The sequence below is a fragment of the Oenanthe melanoleuca genome, chromosome 3 (assembly GCF_029582105.1).
Source record: "Oenanthe melanoleuca isolate GR-GAL-2019-014 chromosome 3, OMel1.0, whole genome shotgun sequence".
NCBI classification, from domain to species: Eukaryota; Metazoa; Chordata; class Aves; order Passeriformes; family Muscicapidae; genus Oenanthe; species Oenanthe melanoleuca.
In genome coordinates this window covers 57,041,494-57,069,370 of record NC_079336.1, presented here as the reverse complement: position 1 = coordinate 57,069,370, position 27,877 = coordinate 57,041,494, and the positions used below count along the sequence as shown (strand labels likewise).

The following is a 27,877-nucleotide window of genomic DNA, read 5'->3' as shown; positions in this document are numbered from 1 at the left end:
GCGCATGCGCAGAGCGCCGCGCTAGGCCCCGCACTCCAGGTAAGGCGCCGGGACAGCCGCATGCGCAGCGCGCCGCCGCTTTCTCTTCCGGGTTGGCGCCCGGTGCTCCCCGTGAGGAGCCGGGGCACCGCTCCGAGCGCGCCTTTCCCTGGCAGAGGGAAAGCGCGCGGAGCGGCGGCGGGGCGCTCCCGGCCCAGCCCGGCCCGGCTCGGCTCGGTTCGGCTCGGTGCCCCTGCGCTGGGTCTTCCCTGCCGCGCTGACAGCGTGTGCGCCTGCGCAGTGGGGCGGCGCCGCCGGGAGCGCGCGCGGGCGGCGGGCGGAGCTGTTCCGGCCTTTCTGAGGGAGCCGGTGGTTAAACACGTTCTGTCTTTGCGTGATGCCCGAAGTCATTCTGCTAGCTGATTCCTCTCTAAAGTAGTGAAAGGTTGACACTGAGTAATTGTCGGAGGGCTGTGTTTTACCTGGGGCGTTGGCAGGTCTGCAGAATGGGACTTGCCCAAATACCCCTAATTCGTGCCTAGCATAAACGCTGCATCCCGAAGTCAAAGTGGTGACGTTCGGAGTCTAGTCCACCTACAATAATTTGTAAATCACGCCTTGGTTTGTAAGCTTAGTAGCGTTTTTAATGCTAATTATAATTCATTGTGTGTAATAGAATAATCTTTTCGGTGTCTCTCTAGGAGGAAGGAATGAAAATTTTCTCTTATGGCTGCTCCAGGAAAGGTGGCAGCTTTCCGTCTGCCTCCTCTGCCAACTATTGGAGAAATTATTAAACTCTTTCGCCTTAAAGCACTGAAGCAGCTTTCCCAGAACTTTCTACTGGATTTGCGATTGACAGGTTAAATATTTTACTCTAATATTTGTAGCTAACATAGAACACGTTTCCCAGTTTTTTGTCAGAATTCAGACAGAATATAACTCAAAATATAGCTGGGGAGATGATGTTTGCATAACAGTATTTGTCATACTAATGGCAGCTCAATGATAAACCTTTATAATAAAGACCTCTTTTAAAAGTAGTTTTAGGTTATGTTAATTGTTTTTGCTTCCTTCTCAAAAATAGGTTTCTTTATAAATTGAAGTATATATTTTTTTATAGAAACTATATTCCTGTATAAAATATGGGCTATTGACTGAAATGAAAAAGTCTAAACCAAAGTAGTACTTGTATCATTTGAGTACTATTTTGGTTTATAAGTTTGAGTTTAAAATTAGCAATTTTTCAGATTCTTCTGTGTCGTAGAAAGTATGTAACACATTGTACAGTTTAGAGTTTGCTATGTGCTGTAGATAGGAGAGTCATTTGTCTCAGTTTATCAGAAGTGTACCTTTTTTGAACCAGTTGCATTGTTGTGAACAATTCATTTTTTTCCCAGCTTTGTGTCAGCAGTGGCTGACAAAGCTGGCACTGTTCTGTCAGTCAGGGGTGTCTTCACTGGCATAGTGGTGGCTGGATTTTGCATTAACAAATGCAGTACAGCTTCATGTAGCTAACAATTTGATTTTGTTTGAAGATTCAGGTTGATAAAAATTCAGAACATGAAACTCAGTTCCACTTCCTGAACAACTGGACTCTTACCCAGGAATAAAAATGTCTGCGTGCCTGTAGTAAAATTTCACAATTAGCCACTTTTTTGGTTATTTTGTGTTGCATACATAAGAGATCACAGAGTGAGCAGCATAATTTCTGTTAGTATCTTCTCTCCATGCTTCCCAAGGATCTCTTTGTTTCATTAGCTACATTTTCCAGTCCCTAATATGTCTTCTTACTGTCTATAATACTTTCTAATGTTGTATTGTTTCACTTACATATGGGTATTAGTTCCTCACCTTTCAACTGCCCTGTTTTCTATAGCTACCAGTTGCCTGTGTTCCACCTCTTCATTTAGTCCAGATTCTCCCTTTTAAAATTTCTCTGTACATAATATAGTCTTCATAGAGCTTTACTGTATCTTTCTTACTTCTTAAATTGCCTTGAAATAGAGGTGCTGTAGTGAAATACCTTTATAAGGACAAGTAGTGAGACTTTAGGACATCGAACACAAGTGCTTGCTTGCAGCACAATAGTACTGCTAGTGTGCAGATGAGTGATATTCTCTTTTTGTTTGATTCTGTAATGAGCACAATAAATAGTAAAGACATAAAATAGCTTTTTTTAAAAATAGCTCAGTATATCTTGTAATATGGAACAAATCTGAATTCTGTGCAGTCTGGCGGGCGCATGATGATTTAACTGGGATGTGTCATTGTTTATGTCTGTACTGAGATAAGCATGCTTGTGCTTGTGTAACAGTAAACAATGAGGTTATCTTGGTGAGCTCTATCTGCTGGAAAATAAAGGCTTAGTATGTTCTTTGTGTCTTGCAGACAAGATAGTGAAACAGGCTGGCGAGCTGAAAAATGCCCATGTTTGTGAAGTGGGCCCTGGGCCAGGAGGAATTACCAGATCCATTCTCAGTGCTGGTGTTGAACAACTGCTTTTAATTGAAAAAGATGCTCGGTTTATTCCAGGATTGCAGGTACCAGCTGGAGAATAATTTGTGTACATGTGACCACAGCATTGAATAAGAACATTCCAAGAACTTTGAGAGATTCTAGGTGTCTTGTTGAGATCTCAGAACTGAAAATAGGTTTGGTTCTGTGGCAGAAATCAGAGCTGTAATTTACTTGAACATAAAGATACACAATTCATTGTTCCTGCTTTCTCATATGCTCTTTAGGACCTTATGCTGCAACTGAGTTACTGCCAAGGCTTATTGGATTTGTTTTTTTTTCATGCTGAGACATTTCAGGTGCATTTCATCATGATGGTGAAATCATAATTTGAAGGCTGAATATAATGTCCTTATGAATGGTCTTATATTTCATTTTTATCCTAATAATTATGCTTTATAAAATTGGGAAGGCGTATCTCCAGTTAGTACAGTCAATGTATAACATCCAGGTAGGGAAGAATAAAGCAAACACCTATTTTACATTTTCAAAAAAAACACTAAAGCTTTTCTTCCTTTCTTTTGAAGTTAGTATAAGTTCATGAGTCATTGTGGCATTTTCAAATGCTATCTACTTGTGTTGCTGGATATTTATGGAATTTGGCTGTATAAGTCCAGCAAGACAAACAGAGTCAAAAAATCTTAAAATTTGACTGGTTTCTTATGTCTCTATAATCTCAGAGCAATTCAAAGAGCTTTCCTTAAATTGCACTGTGTCTTTTTCAGTAAATCAGCAGCAAAAATAGATAGGTAGTTCACTTGAGAGCTGCTACTATCTCTTTATGTGATAAAAATAATGTAAGGTGTGAATGAAACTGCTCATATCCTGAAACTCGAATGTGCATGTGATTATGTCTTTGTGGGGTTAGCCATTTAGAACATATCGTATGCCATCTTCATCTTATGAAATGTGAAACATTCATGTTTTCACCTGAGTGGAGGTAATCAGCATTTTTGTTTTAGATTTTGAGAACAGGTTTGGGACTGGGGAGCATTTGAGGTTAAATGACAGTTGTTTCAGTTCGGAAAGCTTTTTAAGTACTTGGATGTTTTTTCTGATCTTCCAAAATGCATCCACTGCAACAGATTTATCTGAACAAAAGTATACTTCTTGGCATCCAAAATGAGCTTTTGGTATGTAATTATCTTTACTGTTCAAGTGACATAATGTTAGTCATTATTTTTAATTGCCAATCTCCTCACAGTATAAGTGAATGTCTGAATGAGGTTATTGAACATAGAGGTGGTATTACAGTGGATGTGAATGAGCAAGAAATGTGTTGCATCCATTAGTGTTTAATTTGGTATTGCTTTTTTTCCATACAAATAAGAAGATACATAGCAGTGATTCTTTTCTAATAATGTGGGTTGTAATAATTTTTCTAGTTTCCCAAGCATACTATCAAAATTCATGCTCATAAAAGGGTTGAGATTTGAATAAGGAAAAATGTCAGAGATTAAAATAAATTAAATAAATTAAATTGGGGATTGTTACTTAAAAATGTCTCTTAGATACCTTTAAAATCACTGATATAAAGCATACAGCATTTTTCATGAACTGTTTTTCAGGCTGTGGTCTCTCACAAAACTGACATGGGGATTTTCTTTACTGCAGAACAGAAATACAGTGAAAGTTTACACAAGCTGAGAGTCTGTCAGTTCTGTTTCAGTCTTAAAGAATCCAAAGCTCTCTATGCCATATGCCCTAATAGTTTTTAGGCTGGAAAGATTGATAAGGAGAGAAAGGGAGCAAGAGAATGTATTGAATATAGAATTATTCCAGGAGCACCATTTTATGTTTTAAACTATGCCCCTTATGCATCCTTTGTGCCCTTTAGGTTGTGTGTGAAGAATGAGAGTATCTGTATGATGGAATACTCTTGACTGGTGTCCTCGATGCACAGCAGCTTCTGGAGCTGTGTTAGCTTCAAATGAAAAATGCTTCACCGGGTTTCCAAGTCTTTCTTTCAAATTAGAACTATAAGACAATGATTTTCTGATCACAAATTAAAAGCAATTCTCAGTTATGTAAAGTGCATTACTCAACAACCCCTAAACTCATCTTGATAAAAAAACTTTTATTAACAAATGACACTATTTTCTCACTTTATTAATCTTACATTATCTTGCATCCTGTTAGAGCATTTATAGCAGCTTCAAAGAAAGATTTGGCAAAGCATGGCAGATTAGTGAATTGATATGTCATATAAGTGCTAGTGTAAAGCTGGAAAGTCCACTGAGTGGTTTGGAGTTGGGGTTAGTTTTATTTTTTCTTTTAGGAAAAAAATCCTCTTAAAACATGTAGGAACACTTAGGGGTTTTTTTGTTAAGCTTTTATTGTTCTACATAAAACTTAGCTTTTTTGATGATTAAAAACCTCAAACTTTTACTCAAGAAGATTTCTTGACTATATTTTGTGAACAGTAGGAGAAAGCAGTATTTTCCTTTGGCTCAGAGAATCATGAAAGCTGCTTGTGCCCCTGAGCATATAAACATCATTCTGATTGAAAATGGAACAATGATGAGCAGTTTATTTTGGCAGTTAGGCCACTGGCACTTAACTGTTTATGGATTTGGATTTCTGTGCAAAAGCAAAATTGTTCTTTAAGCCATTTCTCATTATTCTCTTATAGGATCAATAAATATCCTCAAATGTCATCTTTGAAATAGTTGTCACTGCTTTTGAATTGTGCTGTTTGTGCATAGTTTCATATGTAAGAGAAAAGATTAGTACAACACTAAAGAAGCTTAACTAATTTTGATTATGGGAACTGACACCAGAAATGAAAGAATTGTTTGTCAAACTACAGCCAGTGCTGAGTTTGCATATCAGCCTTTATTAAATAATAGATAAGTTGTGCAAGTGGGTTGCAGAAGCTGACAAGGGAGATGAGTTTGTAATGTCTAGAAAGATAGAAATTACTGAGAAATTATACCTCCTACTAGGTGCTCATTCCTTCTTTTGAGTGGATTCCTTTTTTTTTAATGGTACAAGTGTAGACTACTACAGGGAATGTTAAGAGAATCTCTTCCACATTTTCCATGTAAAAGGAAGAATTAATATTTCTGCAGTCTTGTATCACATATGGCTGAAATTGAATGATAGGCCCTAAAGCTGTGGGAGGAAACTGAATAAACAACATGAGCCCTTGTTTTCATAGGCGATTGATCTAAAAACCTTTCAAAACCTGCTTGCATTATTACTTAAATCAGGTGAGGTCCTGCTAGTGGCCTGGGACTTTTTAATTGTTGTGGCTGAAGAGACTTAATTTTTTCAAGTTTGAATTCTCTATTAAAATTCTACATCTGTGAATAGTTAATTGTTTACAGAATCACACATTAATCTATTTCTGGTGTTTGCTTTTTTGAAAGTAAATATTTAATAATACTTAGTAATGGTGTTCTCAGTTTCAACTCCGACTGTGCTTTGTTGTATATTAAATATATAGCAATGACTATATACACACACACACATATATATTCCTGCAGTGGCTGGAACTGGAAATCAATTTTGTTAACACTCACTGTGGATTTGACTTTGTTGTTTATGAGCAGATGCTATCTGAAGCAGCTCCGGGAAAAGTGCGCATCGTTCATGGAGATATCCTGACCTATAAGATGGAGAAGGCTTTTCCAAAGCACTTAAAAAAGGACTGGGAGGATGGTTAGTATTTGCATTTGGTTTATTTCATTTTATAGGGCTTCTGAGTTAGTCTTAAGTAGTGATAACATTGGAGTTCACTCAGTGCAGGTGTTACTCTCTTGTGGTACATGTTGAAGCTAGAGACAACTGTTTGTTTGGGGCTTTTTTCCCCTAAAGAAAACAGCGAACTCTTTTCTTTTGTAATACAAAACAGTGGAATTTGTGTAACGTTGACCTTAGTTTGAAGTTAGGAGCTTTGCAGTTATTAACCTTAGAGTGGCTTGACTGTACAAGAATGGCTTCTGGAAAGCCTAAAAGCAGACCAAATGGTATACTTCCTTGCTTCTTCCTCTGTTTGAACAAGTTGGAAATCACATTGCTGTTATTCCACTGAAGAAATTTCTGTAACTTGCTTTGAAACTTTTGGAAAAACTGCCTTCAAAACTTCAGGTTTCTCATTGCTTTGGTTTCAGCTGGATCTCTTTGGCAAAAGCAGAAGCTAATCAGGATTGTGGGGTTTTTTTTCTTTTTTATTTTTTAAACCTGAGGTTACAATAGGACACTATTTCACTTCCCTTTCAAAACATGTAATATTAGATAAATCAAATGTAATGTCCCAGTCCTCTTTTCCAAATTTATTAATACAAAATTAAATATCTTTATATAATTAAAGTCATTCTTTGCAATGCCTAAAGAGCAGTAAAGTGCTCTCTGACTGATGACATTAAAGTCTATGGCACATTACATTCACCTAGAAGAACTGTATGTTGTATTTGCCTCATTGCAAAAGGTGCTTCACAGAACAAACTATGATAAAAAATATGTGTGAGAGTGTAGTGCAATTTTAAAAATTTACCTTTCTTGAAGATAGAGTCACTGTTAGGTTTTGAGCTGACCAATTAGAGGCAAGATACATTTCTTCTCTGTTATTACCTTTTAAAAATCTGAAAAGATGGTGGGTTTCAAAAACCACTATTTTTCATAAATGTGTAATACCACAGATAGACTAGAAATATCACAGCCTAAAAAGTGCATAATATGTAGAGTGTGCCAGAAAAACAGATTGAATTTTATATTGTCATCTCTTATTCATGTTATTAAATATTGTCATATTTAAGAAACAGCACACTGGCTTTTTGGTTTTCCCCACTTCTGTTGCACTCTTGCTTAGACATAAGAGTCCCTGCTAGTGAAATCCCTGTGTTTATGACACTCACAGATACTTCTATGATCCATAATTGAAAAACAGGTATCACTACTTACAGCTAAGTCTTGTACTTTTGTACACCTTTTGATTTCAGGGGACTCTATACAGAAGGAGAGCTCTGTCCAGTGTGAGTTAGGTGTTTGTTTTGAGGGTTGTCAGGACGCAGTAAAATGCTTCTGGGTGGATATGTTGGACAGAAGTATGAGTATGGCTATTTACACTGTACCTGATAGTCATAGTTTGCAATACAGGAACACTCTTGTGGTTTTGCTGTTCTAGAATAGCTCACCTGGAATTTACTCATCAGCTGAAAATCATCTGAAAGCTACTGATTTGTTCAAATGTAAATGAGAATCAAACCTAAACACTTTTTTCCAGGTAAATACTGAGAACAGTAACACAGTTTTTCCAGTGTAAGATGAGTATAAATGGACAGGCAACATTTTGGTGTGGCATGATAAAAAATTGTTCCCATATTTTAAGTTTTGGTGGATAGGCACATATTGTTCTTGTGTTTTATTTCTTGGCAAAATCTTACCCAAAACATTTTTACAGCTGTTTTTCTTCTGTCAAATGCCAACAGAACCACCAGATATACATATCATTGGAAATCTACCCTTCAGTGTCTCAACTCCTCTAATCATCAAATGGCTTGAGAATGTTTCGAAAAGGGATGGACCTTTTATTTACGGCAGGACACAGATGACGCTGACTTTTCAAAAGGAAGTTGGAGAGGTAAAAGTTTGGCATTTTTCCAATATTGTACAGATGCTAAATTGAACAAAAAATTGTATATATGCAGTATTTTGTTTAAAACTGCAAATCCAATCTTTGCTGATTTTGAAAAGAGAGTAGTAGTCTTTTAAGTATGTTTATTCTCTCACAGTCACTTGTGCAACGTGTCATCAGTCTTTCCTTACCTTTCATTCATCTAAAGAAATACACTTATATTTATTTTCTTTATCCTCTTTATTAAAAGTAATTTTTAAGAAACACCTTCCTTAAAATAAGGAAAAATTGAAGGTTAGCATTATTTCCAGTTGTGATTCAGCACTTAAAACGCAGGGGGTGCTTGTCAAGACCATGGAAATTGGCATTGGCTTTCTTGAATGAGAATTGATATCAGAATTATTAATGTATTCTGCCATTCTTGTGTGTGTAAAAAGGCCTTAATTTACTTCTATCACCACAAGTCCAAGAGCAAATTGATACTTTACTTTGTATTAATAGTTAGTTTCTCACAGAAGGCCAGACTGATCTGCAGTGTAGTAGTGTTAATGCCTGATCAGTTGATATTAGGTTGGCTTACTCCACAGTGCTTTCAGACATAACATTTATTTCTATTGACATTGCATGAAACATAAAACATAGAGAATGGAAAGCATTTTGCTTTGCAGTTATGGAAACAGTCTGGCTTTTAACAAGCATCTTACTTGCATTTATAAAGAAAAAAAGGAGTTGCCCATCAGCCTGAATAACTGAACCTCCATCTTATTACTCCAGTGTTTGTAACTGCTGTGTTTTCTCGGTGCAGCCTCAATGTTTATATTGTTTTAATTTTAATCCTTCAAAGTAAAAATTCGAATGGGAGAATTTTACTGTTTTGCTTTTTTTTTTCTTTCTCTGTGAAAATTAGTAATAATTATATATTTTAGTGGAATGTCTGCTGTTATTTCTTGGATCAAAGCAAGCTAGATTGTGCTGTCATTGCCCTAGCCTTGCAATCAAGGTTGATGAAGTATTTCCAGTAGGTGGCTCTAGAGAACACTAGGGACAAACATTTGGTATGAAATGAACCAGATTTCTTATTTCAGTTCTGGGCTCATTTGGTTTCAGGCATTACAGAATGCAGGTCTGTTTCCCACAAGGACTTCATGTCATGTGGGATTAGCCTTGTTGCAAAATAGGGCTAATGGACTGTGATGTAAAATGGAGAGTGATGATGGGTAAGATACAGAGTTTTGTGACAGCAAAAATTCACATAACACTGTGTGAGAGCACTCTGTATTTTATATTTCTGTACCCAGCTGCATGTCATTAGTGACATGCAGATTACAGTTCTTCTGCACCCAGCATAGCTCAATTAGGTGCAAAATACCATGCACACTTTAGCTCTTGTACTTAGAGCACTGAGGAGTTAGAAATACTAGGAAATGGAATGTGTTGTTCAAGGTCATGCAGTGAATCAGTGTTAATTGTTGGGTTTGCATTCTGAGATCTCTTGATTCTTATTCAACACAATTTAAACATGTGTCTTCCTCCAAAGACAAAATTGTTCATGGTTTTTGGTTTGCATTTCCATTATTGGTTTGATACCATGAAAAAATATTGTTTTAAAGATACTATTTTATTTTATGATTAGGAGAGAGAACAGTAATTAAGCTCTGTGTCTTTTCTCCTGACGCTCTGGAGTTGCTCAAGGTAACCATTCTAAATTGGTGTGTACAAGCATATTCAGTATCAGGAAAAAGAGAGCAGTGTAATGCAGATAATAGTGAGTTGCTACTGATATTTTGTGTATCTCTGGATTTAGAGTCTTGATAGCGGAATTTCTTATACTCAAAAATTTGGTGTTCTCCCTGGATATTTCTAAGCTAAGAGCCTAAATATCAAATAAAGTCTGTGTGTATGACATAAGCTCAGCAAAAGCATAAGATGCATCATGGAATGGAATGATGTGCTTTATGATTAGTTAGGATAACTTGATGTTAACAGTAAGAAAGTGAAGCAATGTGCTCTATTGTTTATTGTCAGATTGTTTTGCCAGTATAACAGGGAAGTAAATACCTTTGCCTTTCTTGCTGGTTGTATTTTCTTGCAGTTCTGTTTCCTTGTAGCACAGAAGTGTTGGTGTGAGTTATATCACTATACACCTACTACTGCAGCCCACTCTGTTCTGATAGGATATAAATAAATTGATTGAAGCTGATGAGAACCACAGTTATTTTATATGCTGAATCTGAGGCCTGGTAAGGAGGCTGAATATCCACAGCAGTAAAAATAGGACTTTAGAGTGTCAAGCAGATTTTTTTTTTTTTTTTTGCCTCTGTAGTTTATATTTGTAAAACTGTTATTCACTTTATGGGTAAGAACTTTTGCTTTGTCCCAGATTCTTCAGTGCTTCATCTCCAATCTGTCACCTAGGCCAGGTTCTTCCAGCCCACTTACTCTAAAATTGACCCTCTAACAGGGCCTGTTGTTATAGGAGTGATGGTTTTAAACCAAAAGAGGGTAGATTTAGATATAAGGAAGAAATTTATTACAGTGAGGGTAGTGAAACAGTACAGTGGGTTGCCAGGAGATGGGTAGATGCCCTATCCCTGAAAACCTTCAAGGTCAGGCAGGGCAGATCTCTGAGCAAGCTGATCTGTCTGAGCATGTCTGTGCCTGTGGCTGGGGGTTTGGCTGGCTCATCTGTATATGGGTGCAGTAACAGGTCTGCTGCTGTGGTTGAAGTGGTTTAAGATGTTACTATCCAGATGTTAACTTATCCCCTCTGTAACTGAGAAGCAGGAACTTGCTGCCTGAGATTTGCTAGATGGTTTCTGGGAGAAGTAAAGATAGGTTTGTTTGAATTGGCCCTGGAAGTATTGCTACAAGTGTTGCCATTAGGTCAGTTTCATTTCCACTGCAGAGTTTGAGGAAGTGCGTGTCAGATTGCATTGTTAGACTTTGCAGTCTGGGTTTTTTTTAGAGAATAATGATTTCCTCTGACACAACAATGAAGGTAGCTTTAAATGCAGGCATAGGCCAAAAGAATCACTGAGCATTCTTTTCAAAAAAGTTGTTGAAAAGTGTTTATTTGTTGCATGTTGAACTACCTTTCAGAAGTGTTGTTTGAAAAATGTTTGAAATTGCCAGATGTTTGAAAAATGCTGAAGTTTGAAACTTTGCCAACAGGTTTAGCTTTTAGTTTTCAGGGTTAAATTTTAATAAGCATGGCAGCATTTCATGAGTAGGTTTTTCATATGGAACTACATCCTGTACGAATATTACCAGATATGCAAATTGGGGTTTCATTTTTATTTTTTATTGAGATGGTGGTAAATAAGGACAAGAATCATCATGATTTATTTTTGCATAAGTTAATGAAATGAATTCTGTAATTTGAGACTTGTTCTACAAGATGCTTTATATGTTTAAATTTTGTTTGTGCAAGGAAAAACACAATAAAATTTATTTCTTGCCAGGTCACAAAAGTGTAGGAAACCTCTGTCCAGGCTATTATTTTGTAAAAAAATTAATGGGAAAATCAGAGAATACTTAAATTGAGTTTTAAGTGTTAAATGCGCTCACTGTTAGGCATTCTAAATTTATGTAAAGTAGACCCAACTTCCTTGTAAATAGTCTAAGTGTAGACCAGCTAATTATGAAGAAATTTTAATTTCTAGCTGATCTTGAGTTCATGGAAGTTTGTTTCATCTTGAAGAAGAAAAAAAGTAGTAGTATTTTATACAGAAACAGTGGAAGGAAAGGATTGTGAGAGTACTGTCAGCTGGTGTTAGGTTTGTTTTGAATTCTGCAGTCAGAATAGTTTTAGTTTTCTCTTGTATCCATACAAAATTCTTTGACATTCATTTAGATCTGCAGAATTTCTAGGAGTTCCTTTTCATGTGCATTTGATTGCAGGACTGAGGTTGCAAATCAGTATAGTATCTTAGTGAAATGCTGTTATATTGGAGAAGAAAATTTTAGATGGACTGGTCATACAATTTGATACAAGTTTTTAATGATTAACTATTGTTTTTTTCTTAAATTTATTATACTGAAAATCAAGCTTTAATATAACTGATCACTTGGTCAATTCAGTATCAGTGATGTACATTCTTTGATTTTCCCACAGAGACTTACAGCTAATCCAGGAAGTAACCAACGCAGCAGACTGTCCATCATGGCCCAACATCTCTGCACTGTGGAAAACTGTTTTGTGATTCCAGGTCAAGCCTTTGTTCCAAAGCCAGAGGTAGGTTTATTTGTGGATTTTGTTAATATGTCAGTCAAGCAATGTATCTTACTTTCACTAAGGAACATTGGTGCTGCTGTATTTGAACATCTCCGTATTACAAAGTGGAGAAGTGTGAAATTCTGTAAATGAAGCATGCTTACTCTGAGAAAGTGCTTTTTCTCTTTTTTGTTCCTCAGAACTTGGCTTTGACCTTCAAACCTATCTGCAAGGTCAGCATACTTCCTTGGGTGTTTTGGAGAGCAAAATAGGGTTTAATGCCAGGATAGTCTGCTAGGGTTGAAGTATTTTTAGAAAGCCTGCTATTTTGCTGTTCACATTTATAAACAGTTTGGGAATTGTGCCTTAAGAATTTGATGGGTCTTTTGAAAGATTATGATAAGAAAAGCTTTTCTTTTGTCACCTTTGTCAAACATCTCTAATTTTACCATGTCTATAATCTTCGTTTCACCCCAATCATCTTTAGCATATTTTACTCCCTCCTATTTGCTGCAGCATTTTGTCACCTATATCCCACTGATTGTTTAAAAAAGTAACAGTCTTTTCTCCCTCTTTTATGTTCTTGAGTGAGTAGAGAACAATCTCTTTGTTGTCCTCTTATCTACTGCCAATGGTTTTTATTAATAGCCATTATGAGTACAGAAATTCAAAAATAAAGAAACAAATCAGTACTTTGGACAAGAAGCTTGTTTTATTTTGGTTTGTAAAAATTTGTGCCTGACTTTAAGTGACCCTGAATGCATGTGGAAATCGTAGGCTTATAGAAATATTTGGGTTTGAAGGAAGGTCATTAAGTACCATTCCCATGCAATGAGGGGAACATCTTCAACTAGTTGAGGTTGCTCAGAGCTCTGTCCTTTGTAATGTTGAATGTTTCCAGGGATGGGACATCACCATCTCTCTGGGCAATGTCTGTTTTATCTGCCTCATTGCAAAATCTTCTTCCTTATATCTAAATGAAATCAACCCTCTGGGAGTTTAAAACCATTACTACTTGTCCTATCAAACTGCTGTTCTGTTTCAGAAGTGAACTTGCAGCTTCTGAAAGTTCCGCTTAAGTTGGTTGGTTCAGCTCTCCAGTACATCTCCCTTCCTCTTTATCAGTGTCTCTCTCTCTCTCTCTCTCAGTCCTTTTTACTTTTCTGGCATATGTCTTGAGAACCTTTGGAAAGTTATTTTCTCATTTATCACAATGAATTTTAAGGCCTCTATCTGGGTATATTTTCATGATAATTTAAAATTCTGTTAGTAGTTTTTGAGCAAGTAACTGTTCAAACATGTTAAATTACTAGCTGTGACAGCAATTTGTTGAGAAAGAAAATGACCATGCTTAAGAAATCCTATTTTTTGCTTTGAGATTTTGGTTTAGGTTTTTTTCCCCTGTTTCCTAGCTGAATAGAAAATAATTTAAGGATGCCCTTTCACTGTCAGATATGTGAAGTATTTTTATGTAAGACTAAAATTTTGTGGTGGGTACAGTTTGAGTACTAATAGAGCTAATGAAGTTAAAAGTCTTGTGCAGACTGTGTCCCAAAATTGGGAAGCTCTAACTGATATTTCCATTTTCCTGTACTGAAAAGGCCATAGTTGACCAAGAGAGGTAGCACACAGAGTTGTGACAAATATCTTAGTATAAGCACATCCTAGAATGAATTGGTGCTCTGTTGAATAAAAAAAGCAGTGCAACTAAGGCAGGCATATTTTTATTTAATGCATTTTTTGAGTTAAAATTAATATTGCTTTATTGCAAAAGGAGAAAGTACAATTCTTTAAGACAGGACTGGCACCTGTTTTCACTATTATTTTTTTCCTTCAAACTCCTATTGTAGGCTGATCTTCTGTTTTGTCCTTGTTGTTTTAGCTGTAGATGGACATGGTTTTAGATGTTACCATTTCTCATAGAATCTATTTTATTGGAAAGCACTTGCAGGGTACTGTGAATGAAATGTTTATTGTTAATGTTAAATTTCATAGCCATATGAAGTACAGCTACTTTTTTATAAAGTTTCAGGAAGAAAAATTTGCAGCATGTGTAACCAAAGAACATTTTGGTGTGCTCATGGTATGCCATTATTACCTTTTTCTTAAGCCCTCCTGTAAAAATGCTTGTTGATAATAATTTTTGCAAACAGATTTAACTCACATAGTGATCACAGCTTAGTGTCATGTCAAACCCCTTTCTAAAGGTGGAGATGCATGTTTGTGAAAATGAATTGTTTACCTCATTTGCTTGATGCATGAATATTATTTCAACATTTCTATGAGTGTTGAGGCATAAAAGATTCTTGGTTAATGGAATGCACAACATTGTCTAGGGAAAAAAGAAATTACCTTTTTGGTCTTAGTGTAAGTCTCTGTAATAAAACATAGGAAACTCAAAATAGCTATGTAACAGTAGAATAAAAACAAGTTGTAATGCTATTCTGTGTGTGAAAAATGGAGACTCTATGAATAAAGACTACTTACATATTAAGTGCATAAAACAGTCCACTTTCCCAAATGCTATAACAAGATCTTTTTCCAGCATACTAAACATGGGCTCCTTCACAGTCTTTTAGCAAATTTCAGACTAGTACCATGGGAAGTGAATGTTGTGTATAAATACTCAGAATAAATAGCAGTTGTTTTTATTGAAAGACTCACACAGCATTATATTCCTAAATTGAAAGGCCTGGATCATACCCCTTTTCATTCTTGATTTGGTTCTCACTTAGGAAAGTATTTAGGTAGAACATACTTTGCCAATGACCAGTACAAAACAAAATCTGCGTGGTGAAAGAAAAGGTTAAAATATTTAAGGTAATTATTTGAAATAAGGTAGTTTAAAAAAGATAAAGAAGCTGTCTCTTTATCAGTGTTGTATAGTACGTTTAACAGTAATAGAATACCTGGGAGTGGGCCTGGAACAAATCCTACAAGAATAATTAAAAGGACTTAAAAGTTTCTTTCAGAAACTCAGAAATGTAGAAGACAATAAGTGGCTACTGTGTTATTTCAGCTGTTAATAACTGCCTTTGGCAAGTGTAGGCCAGAATGTTTACAGATACTTCTTGAACATAGATAATTTAGTTCCTATTCTGTTTGTTACAGTTTGCAGGTGTTTTCACAGGTATGGTTACATTTCTCTTGTACTGCTCCTGATCTCTAACATTCACTGTGTAGTGATAGATTAGTAGCAGTTGGTGAATGTCCAGCACACTTTCCTTTAACAATAATAAATGAAACCCACAGCAGGTGGCAGTTTGGGGCAAGAGAGCTGGGCTTGGCAAGAGCTGAATGATACTGCTGATCCTTCAGCCTGATACGCAGAGTATAGAGTATACAGTGCAGCTAAGGTTTGGAGCCTTGAGCTTTTGTTGTGGATTTGTTTTGATTGGTTGATTTTTTTGTCTTTTTTGTTTTCGTTTGGGGGTTTTTTGGATCTCTTTTTTTTTTTTTTTTTTAATACAGAATCTAGTTACCAAGGTGATCTAGAATTGAAAATGAAAGGAATGAAAGGCAGATGTGTCGGGTTTTTAAAAACCTTTTAATTGGACTTCTTGGACAAATAGTTTCTGGGTTTTCACCTTGTATCATAAATAAAATCAAGATAAAAATATAAAATACACTATAAAATGTCATATGTTATTGAAAGTCTGATACTAAACAGAAAGCAGTTAGTTTGTTAGTTTTTAATCATCTTTGCTGTAACGACATTAATGCATGAATTGTACAGTCAGTTATCTTTCTAAAATAGTTCCTTTTTCTTCAATAAGTGTTACTTGGGAAGTCAGAAAGAGGGATTTGAAAATCAACAAAATAAAGTATTCTTGTAGCAGACAAGTATCTTTTCTTACTTCTTCCTTTTTGTGGATGCTCCTATAAATGAAATACCTTGCATAAGCATAACTGCAACTCAGATATAGGAAAGGTTAAGTGCTATGTTATACATTCTTTGAAATAATCAAACTGTACTTAACACACAAAAAAAAAACCCTTGAATGAAGATAAATACTTCAATGGATAGAAATAACTATTTATACATAGTCTTTCAGGCTGTAACCTGCATTGCTCTCCTGCTCTGTGGATGGGAAGTGGTGCTGCTTTGGAGGGTAAATCCATGCTCCTTGCTGCCTTTTAAAACAGGAAGAGCAGAAGATCACACCTGCGATAAGCAGAAACCCTGCTGAGATGAATCCAGTATAAACTGCTGCTCCCGGTTCGTGTTTGCTACTCTCTGGAATGGTCTGGTCCAGGAAATTTGAAATAATTTCTCTCGTGTACCAGCATGTTGGTACTAATCCAAAGATTCCTGCAAGAATGAAGCAGATTCCTCCAACAAAGCAAGCATTATTTTTGCTGTCGGTGTCCCCTCCCAGCCTTGTGCATTTCATTCCGACTGTAGTGATGCAGATCCCAAAGGCTGATAGGATACATGACAGTACCATGGTGGTCCGTGCAGCCTGGATGTAGACGGGGAGAGAGAGAATGGAGTATTTCAGGGTACAGCTGAACATCCCAGTGCTGTACCATGTGCAGTCCATCCAAAGTCCTTGCATCTGTGTTATAGCTGTTATGATATTTGAGCCAACGTCTGCATTTACCTTCCAGTTTGGTAGCAAGGTGGCTGCGATATCTCCAAAAACACCAAACAAAGCCAGAATAAAAGCAAAGAACTGCAGGCTTGCTGATGCCATGATGGTTATCTTCTGTCACCTTTTGTCTGCCTGTTCTCTCGTGGAAATGAGTAACTGGGAGCTTCGTAGCCAAGCAGTAACCGACCGTCTGTAACAAGGAGGAAAGGGGGGGAGGAGAAGTACAGGGGGGAAAGGAAAAAAAATCAGCAGACAAAAAAAGCTTGCATTTAAAATTAGAGCTATCTGAATGAATATCTGAATATGACCCTGCAGCAGCTGAGCTGCTGTACACAAGGTATTTGAACAGCAAAGATGGCAAATGGACAGTGCTTTAGAATTGCTTGTAAAAAGGAGCTGCTGCCCTTTCATACATGATTGCAAGCCATCAAGCAAAACTTATTTTACTGCATTTGGTTTTGGTAATAGTGTACAGATTGCAGGCTTACTAGACAAATACACATGGTAAATGGAACACTGGAAACTTGCAGATTAGAAGTCATTCTGGTAGGAAAACACTGTTAAAAATATATTGTACTCTTCAGGTACCTTGTTTAAGTGTTTTGGTATCTGTAGTCAGCTCCTGTTACCTTTTTATAACAATGGGTACTATTATACTATCTCTTGTTTGAAGTACGATTAGAGGCAACCCATTATTTCTGTTTTTTAAATATTACCTGTTCATCTTTTTAATAAGTGTTAGTTTTTGCAGTGTTTTCACAATTAGTCACGTGACTTTTCTAAATAAATACTTTCTTTTATTTCATTTCATTTTTATTTACATTTTCAGTGATTTCTGTTCCTTGACTTAGAGCATCAGTATTTAGCAAGTCACAAGTGAATACAATATTCTTCTGTCTCTAAAATGTTTTTAATACTGGTATGAAACAGCTTGTTTGTGGAAGTGCCTTTTTTGAAGCAGGCACCTGTCTGAAATAACTTGCAAATTTGTCATGAAGTAGCAATTTAAACAAAAGTTCATTAAAAAACTCCTTGCTATTATTTTGTAAAGAGTCCAATTTCATTTGACAGATGACAACATTTTAGGCAGTATGATAACTGTGCAGCTGGGAAGACAGAGCTGTTGCTGTCACATCAGCTGGACTGTTGGGATTGCAGATGCAGAACAGTGGTTTGAAACCTCTGAGAGGAGGATTAGAAAGTGGTATCCTGCTTTGCCTTCTGCATGGGGCTGTATAATTGGCAGGTTTTGTCTTTTATCAGTGGTAGACAAAGAGCAGACTTCTGTCTGAGAAAGCACGATCAGGACTTTCTGTCTAAATATGTACGATGATATTAAATATGGTCTTCACCAAAGTACTTTTTTTGCAAAGCCATACTGAGAGATAAAATTAAAATAAGGGGAATACAAAATATCTGTAGCATTGTTCTCTTGTTTCAGTTCATTATGCATGACAGCAAGGTTTTGATTAATATATATATTCTATCAGTCTTTAGTGGCATTTCTGAACTAATTAATAATAATAATAATTAATGTGTTTATCCTTTATAAGTATGATACTGTTATCCTCTATTATAATATGTAGTATAATTCTCTATATTCTCTATATATATATAATTCATATATTTATACTCCAATCTTTTTGTATTGTATTTATTTCAGGTAATTGTTTAAGGATGTGCTAACTCTGTCCAGCATATATATATATATATATGTTAAAAGTGCTTAAAGTTAAGGTGAGAATATTAACAGCTACTCATTGTTAAAACCTTATTTCAAAGACCTTCCTATTTCCAAATCCCTTCAGTTTTTTCAGGCTAGGAAGAGATGTTCTGGCAAGTACATATTATTTGCTGTACAGGCCCGTGGGAAAGATGGCTTAACTTCCTTTTACAGAAGGAACTGACATGTCTGGGTAGCTCAAAACTCATTCAAAAACTCATTCGTGTTCTCATTCATATTCTGAAAGAGCTGATTAGTACTCTGAATCAGCCTTTTTCATTGCTTCCTTTTTAAAATAGCAATATATAAAAACACACAAGCATAAACACAAAGCACTGCAAATGGTAGCTTTACATTACATTTAATGGGGTGAACCAAGATAAAGGCGTGATAAATTCAAGTATAAGTACCACAATTGTATTTAGAAGCACATTAATGTTTCATTCCTCTTTGTGCAGGACTTACTGTTGGTTGTGAGGTCTGAGATGTTTTCTTCACTGTAGATGTCCTGGAAAATGCAGTTTCTCTTGAATGGAACTATCCCTTCTCGTATAAAACTGCATTGGCATGTATTAACAAAATTTCTTGGAATGTTGTTTTTTTTCTGTTCTCCGCAGCAAGTGCATTACTGCTGTTTGTTCCCTCTCTTAGTTCCATCTACCCGAGAATAAAGGAGTACTTTGTTTAGTGAGTTTTGTTTGAAAAACACTCAGTAAGGGAAAGCAAAGAGATTATGGAATAAAACAGACGGCGGCCCTTAGTCCTAAATACATAATGATATCTAGGTTCTATGATGGAAAGCGTGAGCAGTGATTAAATGGAGTAAAATCTTGAGAATCCAGAAACTGTAGACTTACAGGGGAACTGTAGACTGGGGGGAATCTTTTAAGTTGCACTAAGAGCCAGAGAGTTTTGTTGTTTGTTAGTTGTTTTTTTCATCACAGGTAATCTTATTAAGAGTTTAAATTTGCTAAATTCCTGTGCAATTTATTTTAATTTGTAATTGGAACAGCAGGACACTTCTATTCAGCTGCTGCAGGCTTTGCTTATCTGCTCCTGATAGCTTTAGCCTTCCATAGGTTGTCTTATAACTTGTTACTTTTGTATAAGGCTGTGTAAAAGAACGAGGGAATAAAGCTACTGGTGAGCTTCCATGGTAAATACAGCACATCAGAGAAGTGGCCTTAACAAATTGGTGTGAGAAATCAAGGAGCTGGGAGAAAGGTCTTGTTCATTGCAGCAGTGATACACCCACAGGATCTGTACCTGACATCTGGTGTCATGTGATTCTGTTTGTGAGCCTGGTGTGCATGGAGTTACTGCAGAGCTGCTCTTACACAGAAATTATTTTTATTAGTGCAGAGGCATAGTTACTTTCTGCTGGAAGTGAGCAAAAAGTAAACTCATCAGAACAAGATTGCTATGAGTTGCACGTATCTGGTGTTACACCTAACGTTTGTTTGCAGTAGACAGATTAAAAGGCGACTGAGTACTTGGAAAGTGCTGACTTGAAACTATCTTAGCAGGATCTTAAGCAATCTGTTTTAAGTCTGTTTAAAGCATTTTAAAATGCTTTGGTTTTAGTTCCCTGTGAGTAAATTGCATCTTGAGGAAAGGTTATGTGGGTTTGCTTTTAGTACAGCCCTGTTGGAAAATAGATGTATTGCCCATTATGAAACCTTTGTTGTCAACAATTAGTAAAAATTGTCTCATTTAAGCTTATTCTGATTTAGAGTGCTGATTTCATTAGCAAGGCAGCAGACTTGTGTGAATTAAATTGTACTCTGTTGTGTGTTCCTCCTACCCTACCAGCACATAAACCTTCATTGTACAGATACACTAAAAGAGTAAGGGGTGAATAATTGCTGTACTATTGACAGTTTGGAATATATCAGTTTAATGTTTTTCATATTCATTCTTTTGTAAGACTTAAGTCTTATTTTGAAAATATTTCTAACATACTTGGTGAGGTGAGAAACGTTACTAGTAAAATTATTATCGAATCAACTTGTGTATTTTAAGTGCTCTTGTGTACTCTACTGGCTTTCATAATTCTGCTCTCTATTTGATGCATATTAAAAGGTATGGGGAAAATAGCATGTATGATTTTAAAGGAGTAGCCATTTACAAATGAAAAGCTTTCCCCTGTATCTGTTGCTATAGTAACCAAGCAGCTTTCCTGGGGTCCAAAAAAGCAGCGTCTATAATAGAGCTGAGGAGTGCTGTGTTTTGTTTCAGAAGCAGGCATTATTGCCCACTGGCCTTGAGATTGCAAATTTAGCTGTTTGGCTCTGAAACTGTACACTTTATGTGCTTTTTTCCTTTAGAAATTTTTGTTAAAGATGTGGCTCTAACTCACAAAGAGCCCTAATTTCTCACTTATGAGCATTTCTGCAAAATTAAGGTGACTAGGTGATGCCACATGGACTCTGGTTGTTTTCTTACCCCTAATTTTGTGGGGGTAATACCATATTCTGTTATATTTCCTGACCAAAATGTAGATAAAGATATGCATATGCCCTTAGTATTTCTGTTCAAGAAGCTGATTGGACATGTGAAGTATGTGTGTGCTTTGTTCAAGAAAGTTAACTTTTCGTATGCTCAATGTGAACACAAGTTTTTTCTATATCCCTGTGGTCTTCCTCGTAGTAGCAACTGGTGGCAGACACTGAACACTTGAAAAATTCAAAATCTGCTTTGGCAAATAATTTGTATGTGTTTCACTGCAGGTTCCGTATGTCAAGTGTTTTTGTCACCTGATTTTTAAATAAGTTCTTGTGCTTCACGTTTCAGTAATTATAAGTATTTTTTCTGTTGTATTTTTAACTCTGGCTTTCATAGGAGGGGAACAACTAAAGGAAAACACTCCAGTAATATATATGTGGGATCAGCAGTGCTGACACTGGAAACTTACTGTGGTTTTTTTCTTCATCAGCACCATTAATTGGTATTTTCTTTCTTTTCTCTAGCCAGTATTTTTGCTGAGCTTTGTAAGTTCTGCCTACATGGAAAACTTAGGTTGTTTGGATTTTATGAGTCCTTTGAAACTTGTGTTGTAGAAGCATTTGTGCTGGATAGATGTACTTAGCAGCTGAGCAATTCCCACAGGAAGAACAAAATGGGTAGATGGTACCTTTGTGCCAGATTATGTCCACATTAGAGGTTGCTATGAGTGATTTTGGTTGAAGCAGTAGGAGAAACTCTTTCTTTTTTGAAGTCTTATGTTCTGGGTTATCTCAATCAATTGGTACACTGAGACCGTGGTTCAAGCAGCACCTGTTCTTTGGTCTGATTGTGTTTCTTTTTTCTGTCAGAACTAGCATATGTGATGTTAAATTCATGTTCTGTGAGTGGTAGTATTGACTGTCAGATCTTTTTAGCAAATCCTGTGATTGCTTATCATTTTAGCAGACTCTTTAATAAGAGACTGATTTATTTTTTTTTTTAATCTGGCACTTGCAAATTTGTACAGTACTTGTACACATTGTACGAATTTTCAATGTGCTCCTCCACAGAATTTTTTTCTTTTTATTGTTGTTAATATCTAGTTTGGAAGATGAGGTGCTTTTTCATTGTTGTGCAGAACTGGAGTTTTAGTCTAGCTCCTAATTGTTAATGCAGAAGTCTGAAAGTTTCTGTATAACACAGTGTCTATAATTGCATGACATACATATATTTATACACACACATGTAAAAAACAAAGTGTGTACATTCTATTTCATGCTGTTTTCAGACATGGGGCAAGTGACTTTTCTGTGAACCAGTCTGATTTGAGAACTGTAAAAGAATATATACAAGCTTATCTTCATGGAATCATTCAAACATAATTTTGGATGAACTGTGATACACAGTGTAAATACAGAGTTGTGTGGTCACTTAAATTGAGTGCACTTATTTCTGCCTACCATTCCTTTAAATAGACTAGAAATCTTAATATGTTGAAAAGCAATTCCTTGGCTTACATTTTAGAAAAGCCCTGGAGCAACAGAAAACATATAGGGAATGGGTTTGATTTCTAATTATAATACCAATTTTCTCCAGCTGCCCTTCAGCCTGTATATCAAATATTATCTAATTTCATGTGTTTTGTCAGAACTATCTTGTGGAAGGATCTGAAGACAGAAGTGCTAATTACTTTACAGATTACATGAAAGTTGCTCTAAGTGGATGAAGTGCCATGGGGGTAAAAAGTACCAAGTACTAATGGCATGTGAACTAATTGGAAATATGTAGATAACTAAGACTAAAATTCTGTAGGGTCTTGAAAGCTAAGGAAAATCTTTATATTCCATACCATGACATTAGTCACTGCACAGCTGGCTTAGCTGCTGCAAGAATGCCTTTCTGTTTTGTGCCTGTTTGCTAATGTCTAGCCAGGTAACTTAGAAGTAATCTGTCTCACAGGAGGATGTCTACTCAAATTTATCTTTCTTTTCCATATAGGTGGATGTGGCTGTGGTGCATTTCACACCGTTGGTGCAACCAAAGATACAGCAGCCATTTGAGCTGGTAGAAAAAGTGGTTCAAAGTGTTTTTCAGTTTAGAAGAAAATACTGCTTCCGAGGAATTGAGTAAGTATTTTTAATGAAAAATTCCCAGGTAATGTTTTTGTTAAATGCATCAGCTACTAAATCAGCTATGCATTTGATTTTATTCTTCCAATTTTAAATTTGTCATCATAGTTCATCAGATCTTTCCATTTCAGAATGATTTCTGGACACAAAAGTACGAGATTAATATCTAATGTGATCATGTAATAATTACTTGTGCATTTTTGTTAGTGCAGTTGAAGTTGTTAAAAATCACTAGGATAAAATGGTCATGTTTTCAATAGTTTGTCTGTCTCAGAAATGAAAAAAAAAACAACCCAACCACAAAAACTATAGAATGATTGAGTTAAAAAAAAAAAAAAAAAGTATCAAAATCCAGAACCAAAGATGGCAGTGTGAGGAAAACATAGTCTGTAGGAAACTTTACTTATTTGGGGATAATTTCAAATTTTTGTTTCTGTGCTAGCCATTTTATGGAGTTCTTACTGGCTCTTTAAAAATCCCAGTATCTTACTGAGACAATGTATTAGGTTCTCTGATATGAGAAACCTGCAGTCTCTTCACCAAGGACTCCAACCCTGCCAGGTGTCTTGACTTACTATGGGCAACCCCCAGCATTCAGCACTGTAGAACATGTGACAGAGATGCTGTTAGGACTAGAAGCATCTCCTGCAGCCTGGGCTCCCTGAATGTTGCTGGGCATAGTTTTGGCCCTGATGCAGTCTAGAATTGAGGTGGGTACTACCTTACTGTACTACAAGCCTTCTATGTCACTGTTTTAAAGGAGAACAAAGAATTTTGCATGTGGTTTTGGGTTGTTGGTTCTTTTTTCCTTGAGGCCATGAATGCCATTGATGTGTGGGATGCAGACATTGGATCTAAAAGGAGTATAGATTTCTCTACAAAGTTTGATTATTTCATTTGGAAGTGTTTAGAAAATGAGGTGTCCAAACTCTAGACTGGTTTGTTTTTGACTTATAGGGTGGTGGTGGTTTTCTTGCTTTTTTTCTTTTTTGTCTACTGTTAAGGAATGGTTTCTCTTGACAGTGTAAGCAGAAGGCATGTGCAATCAGCTATCTATGTTATATACAGTATTCTTACCAAAGTTTAAAAAAAAAAACCTCCTGACTTTTGTGTAATCTCAAATTGCTAATAACTGCTTTACATTCTTTTGAGGCAAGGAGGGGGAATCTGAACTTTTGGACGTCACGTATTCCCCTAGCAGCTTATCGTACCTTGGCCCTAGTGTGCAGCTAAGAAACACAATCCTCTTATTACTTGGCTGACCTGAAAAAAAGAGCAAATTTTGGTGTATAAAAAAGCTTTTAAGTTCATTCTAAGGTTCTCTATCACACAGACTGTATACAAAAGGCAATAGAATCACTTTATATTTGTGTATAAATTCTGGGATTTGAGATGTGAAATATAAGATTGTGCTATGAAATCCATATTATAGGTTGAGTTGTGGTTCACAGATATTTATAAGATGGTTCATAGTCTGTCAAAAAAAGACTAGGTAGACTTAGGAATATTGAAATGGAAATTGATCCATTTTAACCTTGCTGACCTAGATGCTGAGCTAATGGGAATGTTTTGACCAAGGCCTGAAGTAGCACATACTCCAAAACAGGTTTCCCAGAAGTTTCATTTTTCACTTATAATTTTAAACCCATTCTTAACTTCATGTTCTATGCACCCACCAGGAACCAGTTATCATTACTTGTACAAAGCCTTTTGACTAGTTTGTCCAGCCAAGATTCCAAACACATCTGGTGGGGGGAGTGTGTGTTACTGTATTAGATGCACAACATTTTAGGTTTTATGTATGTAACACAGAATTTGAAAATTTAGAAATGCCCATTAATTGTGCAGATATTTTGCCTTTCTGGCCTATTTTAGACTGAGAACTACTGCTGATATGAGCTGGTCCTTTCAAATGTTTGCACTGTGTAGTATGTACAAAAATCACTTACCTAATACTCTTCATTCAAATTTGGGGAGCTTTTGAGGGAGAGGTGCTAATGCATCTGGCCCCAGAGTAAACGTATTGATATGCCTATCCATGAACAATGACAAAGCTGAAAACAAATCTAGGACTCCTGCCACATTCTCCCACATTTTAAATATTAAGAAGTGAATGGCAATTAAATACTCCTTTCCTCTTTCTCAGCTTTTTTTTCTGACATTAGAATTAGGGTATTAATGACAAGTGATAATTGTATTTTCCATTGGAATAGGAACAGTCTGAAAGAGAGTCATATTTGTTTGAATCTGATCTGTTTTGTGCAGTTTAATCTGTTGCTGCTTTCTAAATATGAAGCCAATTCTAAGAAGGCTCTGTGCTTGTATCTGTAGCCAAAGCTCTTTTTAATGTTAGCAATCATGAACATACATGCATGCATTTAGTCTATAATGTATGTATGTGCTTTCCTATGGTGTCATAATTTGCATTTGCAGAAAAAGGACCCTTATGTTTTTCCATTGCTCAGATAATGAGGTATGTTAAGAGTGCTAGAGCTAGAATAGTGACATAATTAATAGAGGTTTACTTACCACATTACCCTTAAGGGAAATGGAAATGTAACTGTCTGTCTGAATTGCTGAAATTTTTCTTCACTCCGTATCTTTTAGGACCTTGTTTCCTGAAAATGGACGCTTGAAAAGAACAGAACAGCTGATGATGACAGCAGACATTGATCCAACTCTGCGTCCTTTTCAGCTCTCTATGTCACAATTTAGAAACCTGTGCAATGCATACAGGAAAATGTGTGATGAAGACCCAAGCCTTTTTGTGTTCAACTACAGAGAAGAACTACGGCAAAAGAAAATGACAAGAAGTACTGATCAGCCTGAACAGACTGAAGAGGAAAATGAGCTCTAACAGCTCAAGTCTGATTTTTTTTTTTTTTTAATTAGTTTTAACTCCTTGATCTACAGGGGTTGACTCAGTAGGAGAAGGCTTAGATGTTCCTACATCTGTGCAGATATGAAAGATCTACTTTTGAGAAAGTGGCAGCGACAGAGAGGGCATCTCTATTCCATTCAGCTGCAGACAAAAGGGAAAAGGCTATACAGGTTCTTTTTCCTTCAGGGGAATGACTAGAACACATACCAAGAAACAAGGTCTGTTGTGAGAACAGGTCATTAAGTTGCAATACTTCTGATATAATTGAATTTTGTATGAATTAAAGTGCTTTGTGGAAATGGAAGAAAAATACTTTTCAGACATCAGCATAGAAGATGGTGTTTGGGGTTTTGTGCTTTTCTATCCTGGAACATCCTACTGTGCAAAGTAATTTAAAAAATAGAAGCCAAGATTCTTATAAATACACTCAAGTGACTGGCTTATGGGAGGATAAAGTGCACCAGTTGCCTCAAGGTCTGCTAATACTATTCTCATTTATGCAGAAGCAAAGAATTTGGGATTTAAAGCTCCAACTACAGAAAAGCAGCACAATAAAAAATAGGAAACATGGCTAAGTACAATACTTATTTGTCTTTTACTGTACAGGCTCATAGAGAAAATAAAAAATACAGTCAAATAAAAGATTACAGGCCAAGCTTTGTTTTTGTATTTACACATATGTATAAAGTATAAACAGCATTGAAACATACAAAAATGAAACTTCTGCACTGTTGTGCACTAAAACACATTAAAATAACTTAATTGTGCTTTAAATAAAGCAAACATGAAAACCAAAGAAAGAAAATGCCCAAGGGTGAAAAATTCAGTTTGCAATGCTACTTTCCATTGTAAACCCCTCTGCCACTCACTAGCACCTTTTCCATGTTACTTAAAATATTAATGAGGCCATCCCCAAGAACACTACATCATCTTAATATCTGCATGAAAGGGATGAACTAATTTACAAACCTGGGCCAACTTAATCTATTTTTGATCCACAATAAATTAAAATAACTTAAGAATCCTTTACAACTGTTTTTGAGCAAAAATGTATTAGTGCACAAAATCAGATAGTAGTTTTCTTGCAGCTTCCATGAATTTACTAGTTTTAAAGCAAAATGTTTGTTGAATTTTATGGGGACTTCAAATTAATGTTTTAATATAGTGCTTAGAAAGCTAGGATTTTCCATGCCTCTCCACAGCTTCATAAAAACAGTCCTCATTAACTACAGATGTTAAACTCTGGACACTAAATTCTCTCTCTAAAATAGAGTTCAGATCCAGGTTTGCAGCATCAGAGTGACTGTCAAGGGACTGGTGACGTTCTTGCATTGCCGTTAGAGTTCCTCGGTTACGCTTTGTGCTGTTCACTTTTCTCTTCACTGGGCAGAAATGGGCCCGCACGAGCTTTGGATGCTCTGCTATCTGGAAGCCATCTCCTTCCTCGTTTTCAGCAGCCTGATCCTGTTCTGAGTCAGCACTGGGTTCCTCTGAAATCTTCAGCCGCTGGAACTGTATTTCAATGTCTTTTGTAGGGCTGCCTTTCTTTAGGCTCCGATAGTCCTCGTCGTCATCATCATCACTGAGAATATCGGATTCTTTGACAAGAACATTAGAAAAGTCAGATGCAGTGCTCTCTGCATGTTTATCGGGAGATGAATTTTTGGGCTCCTGGATGCTCTCAGAAGTGTGGCAGCTGCTGCTCTGAGTGCTGCTGCTTAGGCTGCACTCATCAGAGTCCTGGAAGGTGCCTTTTCCCTGGTCACCATTCCACTCGCTACTAGATGACTTCTTCAGCACCTTCAAGGATCTTGTGGAAG

At 36.4% G+C, this 27,877-nt stretch overlaps 3 protein-coding genes across 10 annotated transcripts in view; 1 reads left to right on the top strand and 2 right to left on the bottom strand.

The window, feature by feature from the left end:
• TFB1M (transcription factor B1, mitochondrial) lies at nucleotides 1-26,701 on the top strand. 4 transcript variants are annotated; one of them, XM_056487240.1, is made up of 8 exons: nucleotides 1-39; nucleotides 681-838; nucleotides 2,368-2,519; nucleotides 6,048-6,156; nucleotides 7,926-8,077; nucleotides 12,186-12,305; nucleotides 23,046-23,173; nucleotides 25,784-26,701. In XM_056487240.1, exons 2-8 carry the CDS (start codon nucleotides 706-708, stop codon nucleotides 26,031-26,033), a joined length of 1,044 nt encoding a protein of 347 aa, XP_056343215.1. In that variant the 5' UTR covers nucleotides 1-39; nucleotides 681-705; the 3' UTR covers nucleotides 26,034-26,701. The 4 variants fall into 4 exon arrangements, with proteins under 4 accessions (XP_056343215.1, XP_056343216.1, XP_056343218.1 ...); XM_056487241.1 differs by having other exon boundaries at nucleotides 33-424; XM_056487243.1 differs by lacking the exon at nucleotides 1-39 and adding an exon at nucleotides 349-435.
• CLDN20 (claudin 20) lies at nucleotides 16,322-17,614 on the bottom strand. Its single transcript, XM_056487244.1, has one exon. It carries the CDS (start codon nucleotides 16,979-16,981, stop codon nucleotides 16,322-16,324), a length of 660 nt encoding a protein of 219 aa, XP_056343219.1. The 5' UTR covers nucleotides 16,982-17,614.
• TIAM2 (TIAM Rac1 associated GEF 2) overlaps nucleotides 26,634-27,877 on the bottom strand; it is a 164,671-nt gene continuing 163,427 nt past the window's right edge. For all 5 annotated transcript variants that reach the window (XM_056487234.1, XM_056487235.1, XM_056487237.1 and 2 more), the window contains one exon: nucleotides 26,634-27,877. In XM_056487234.1, the coding sequence (XP_056343209.1) occupies nucleotides 27,234-27,877 (644 nt within the window). In that variant the 3' untranslated portion in view covers nucleotides 26,634-27,233.

Coding starts and splice junctions, on each gene's coding strand:
- TFB1M (XM_056487240.1), top strand. CDS start 706: ATGGCTGCTCCAGGAAAGGTGGCAGCTTTCCGTCTGCCTCCTCTGCCA. Junction 839..2,367: donor ACTGGATTTGCGATTGACAG/GTTAAATATTTT, acceptor TGTGTCTTGCAG/ACAAGATAGTGAAACAGGCT. Junction 2,520..6,047: donor GGTTTATTCCAGGATTGCAG/GTACCAGCTGGA, acceptor GTTTATGAGCAG/ATGCTATCTGAAGCAGCTCC.
- CLDN20 (XM_056487244.1), bottom strand. CDS start 16,981: ATGGCATCAGCAAGCCTGCAGTTCTTTGCTTTTATTCTGGCTTTGTTT.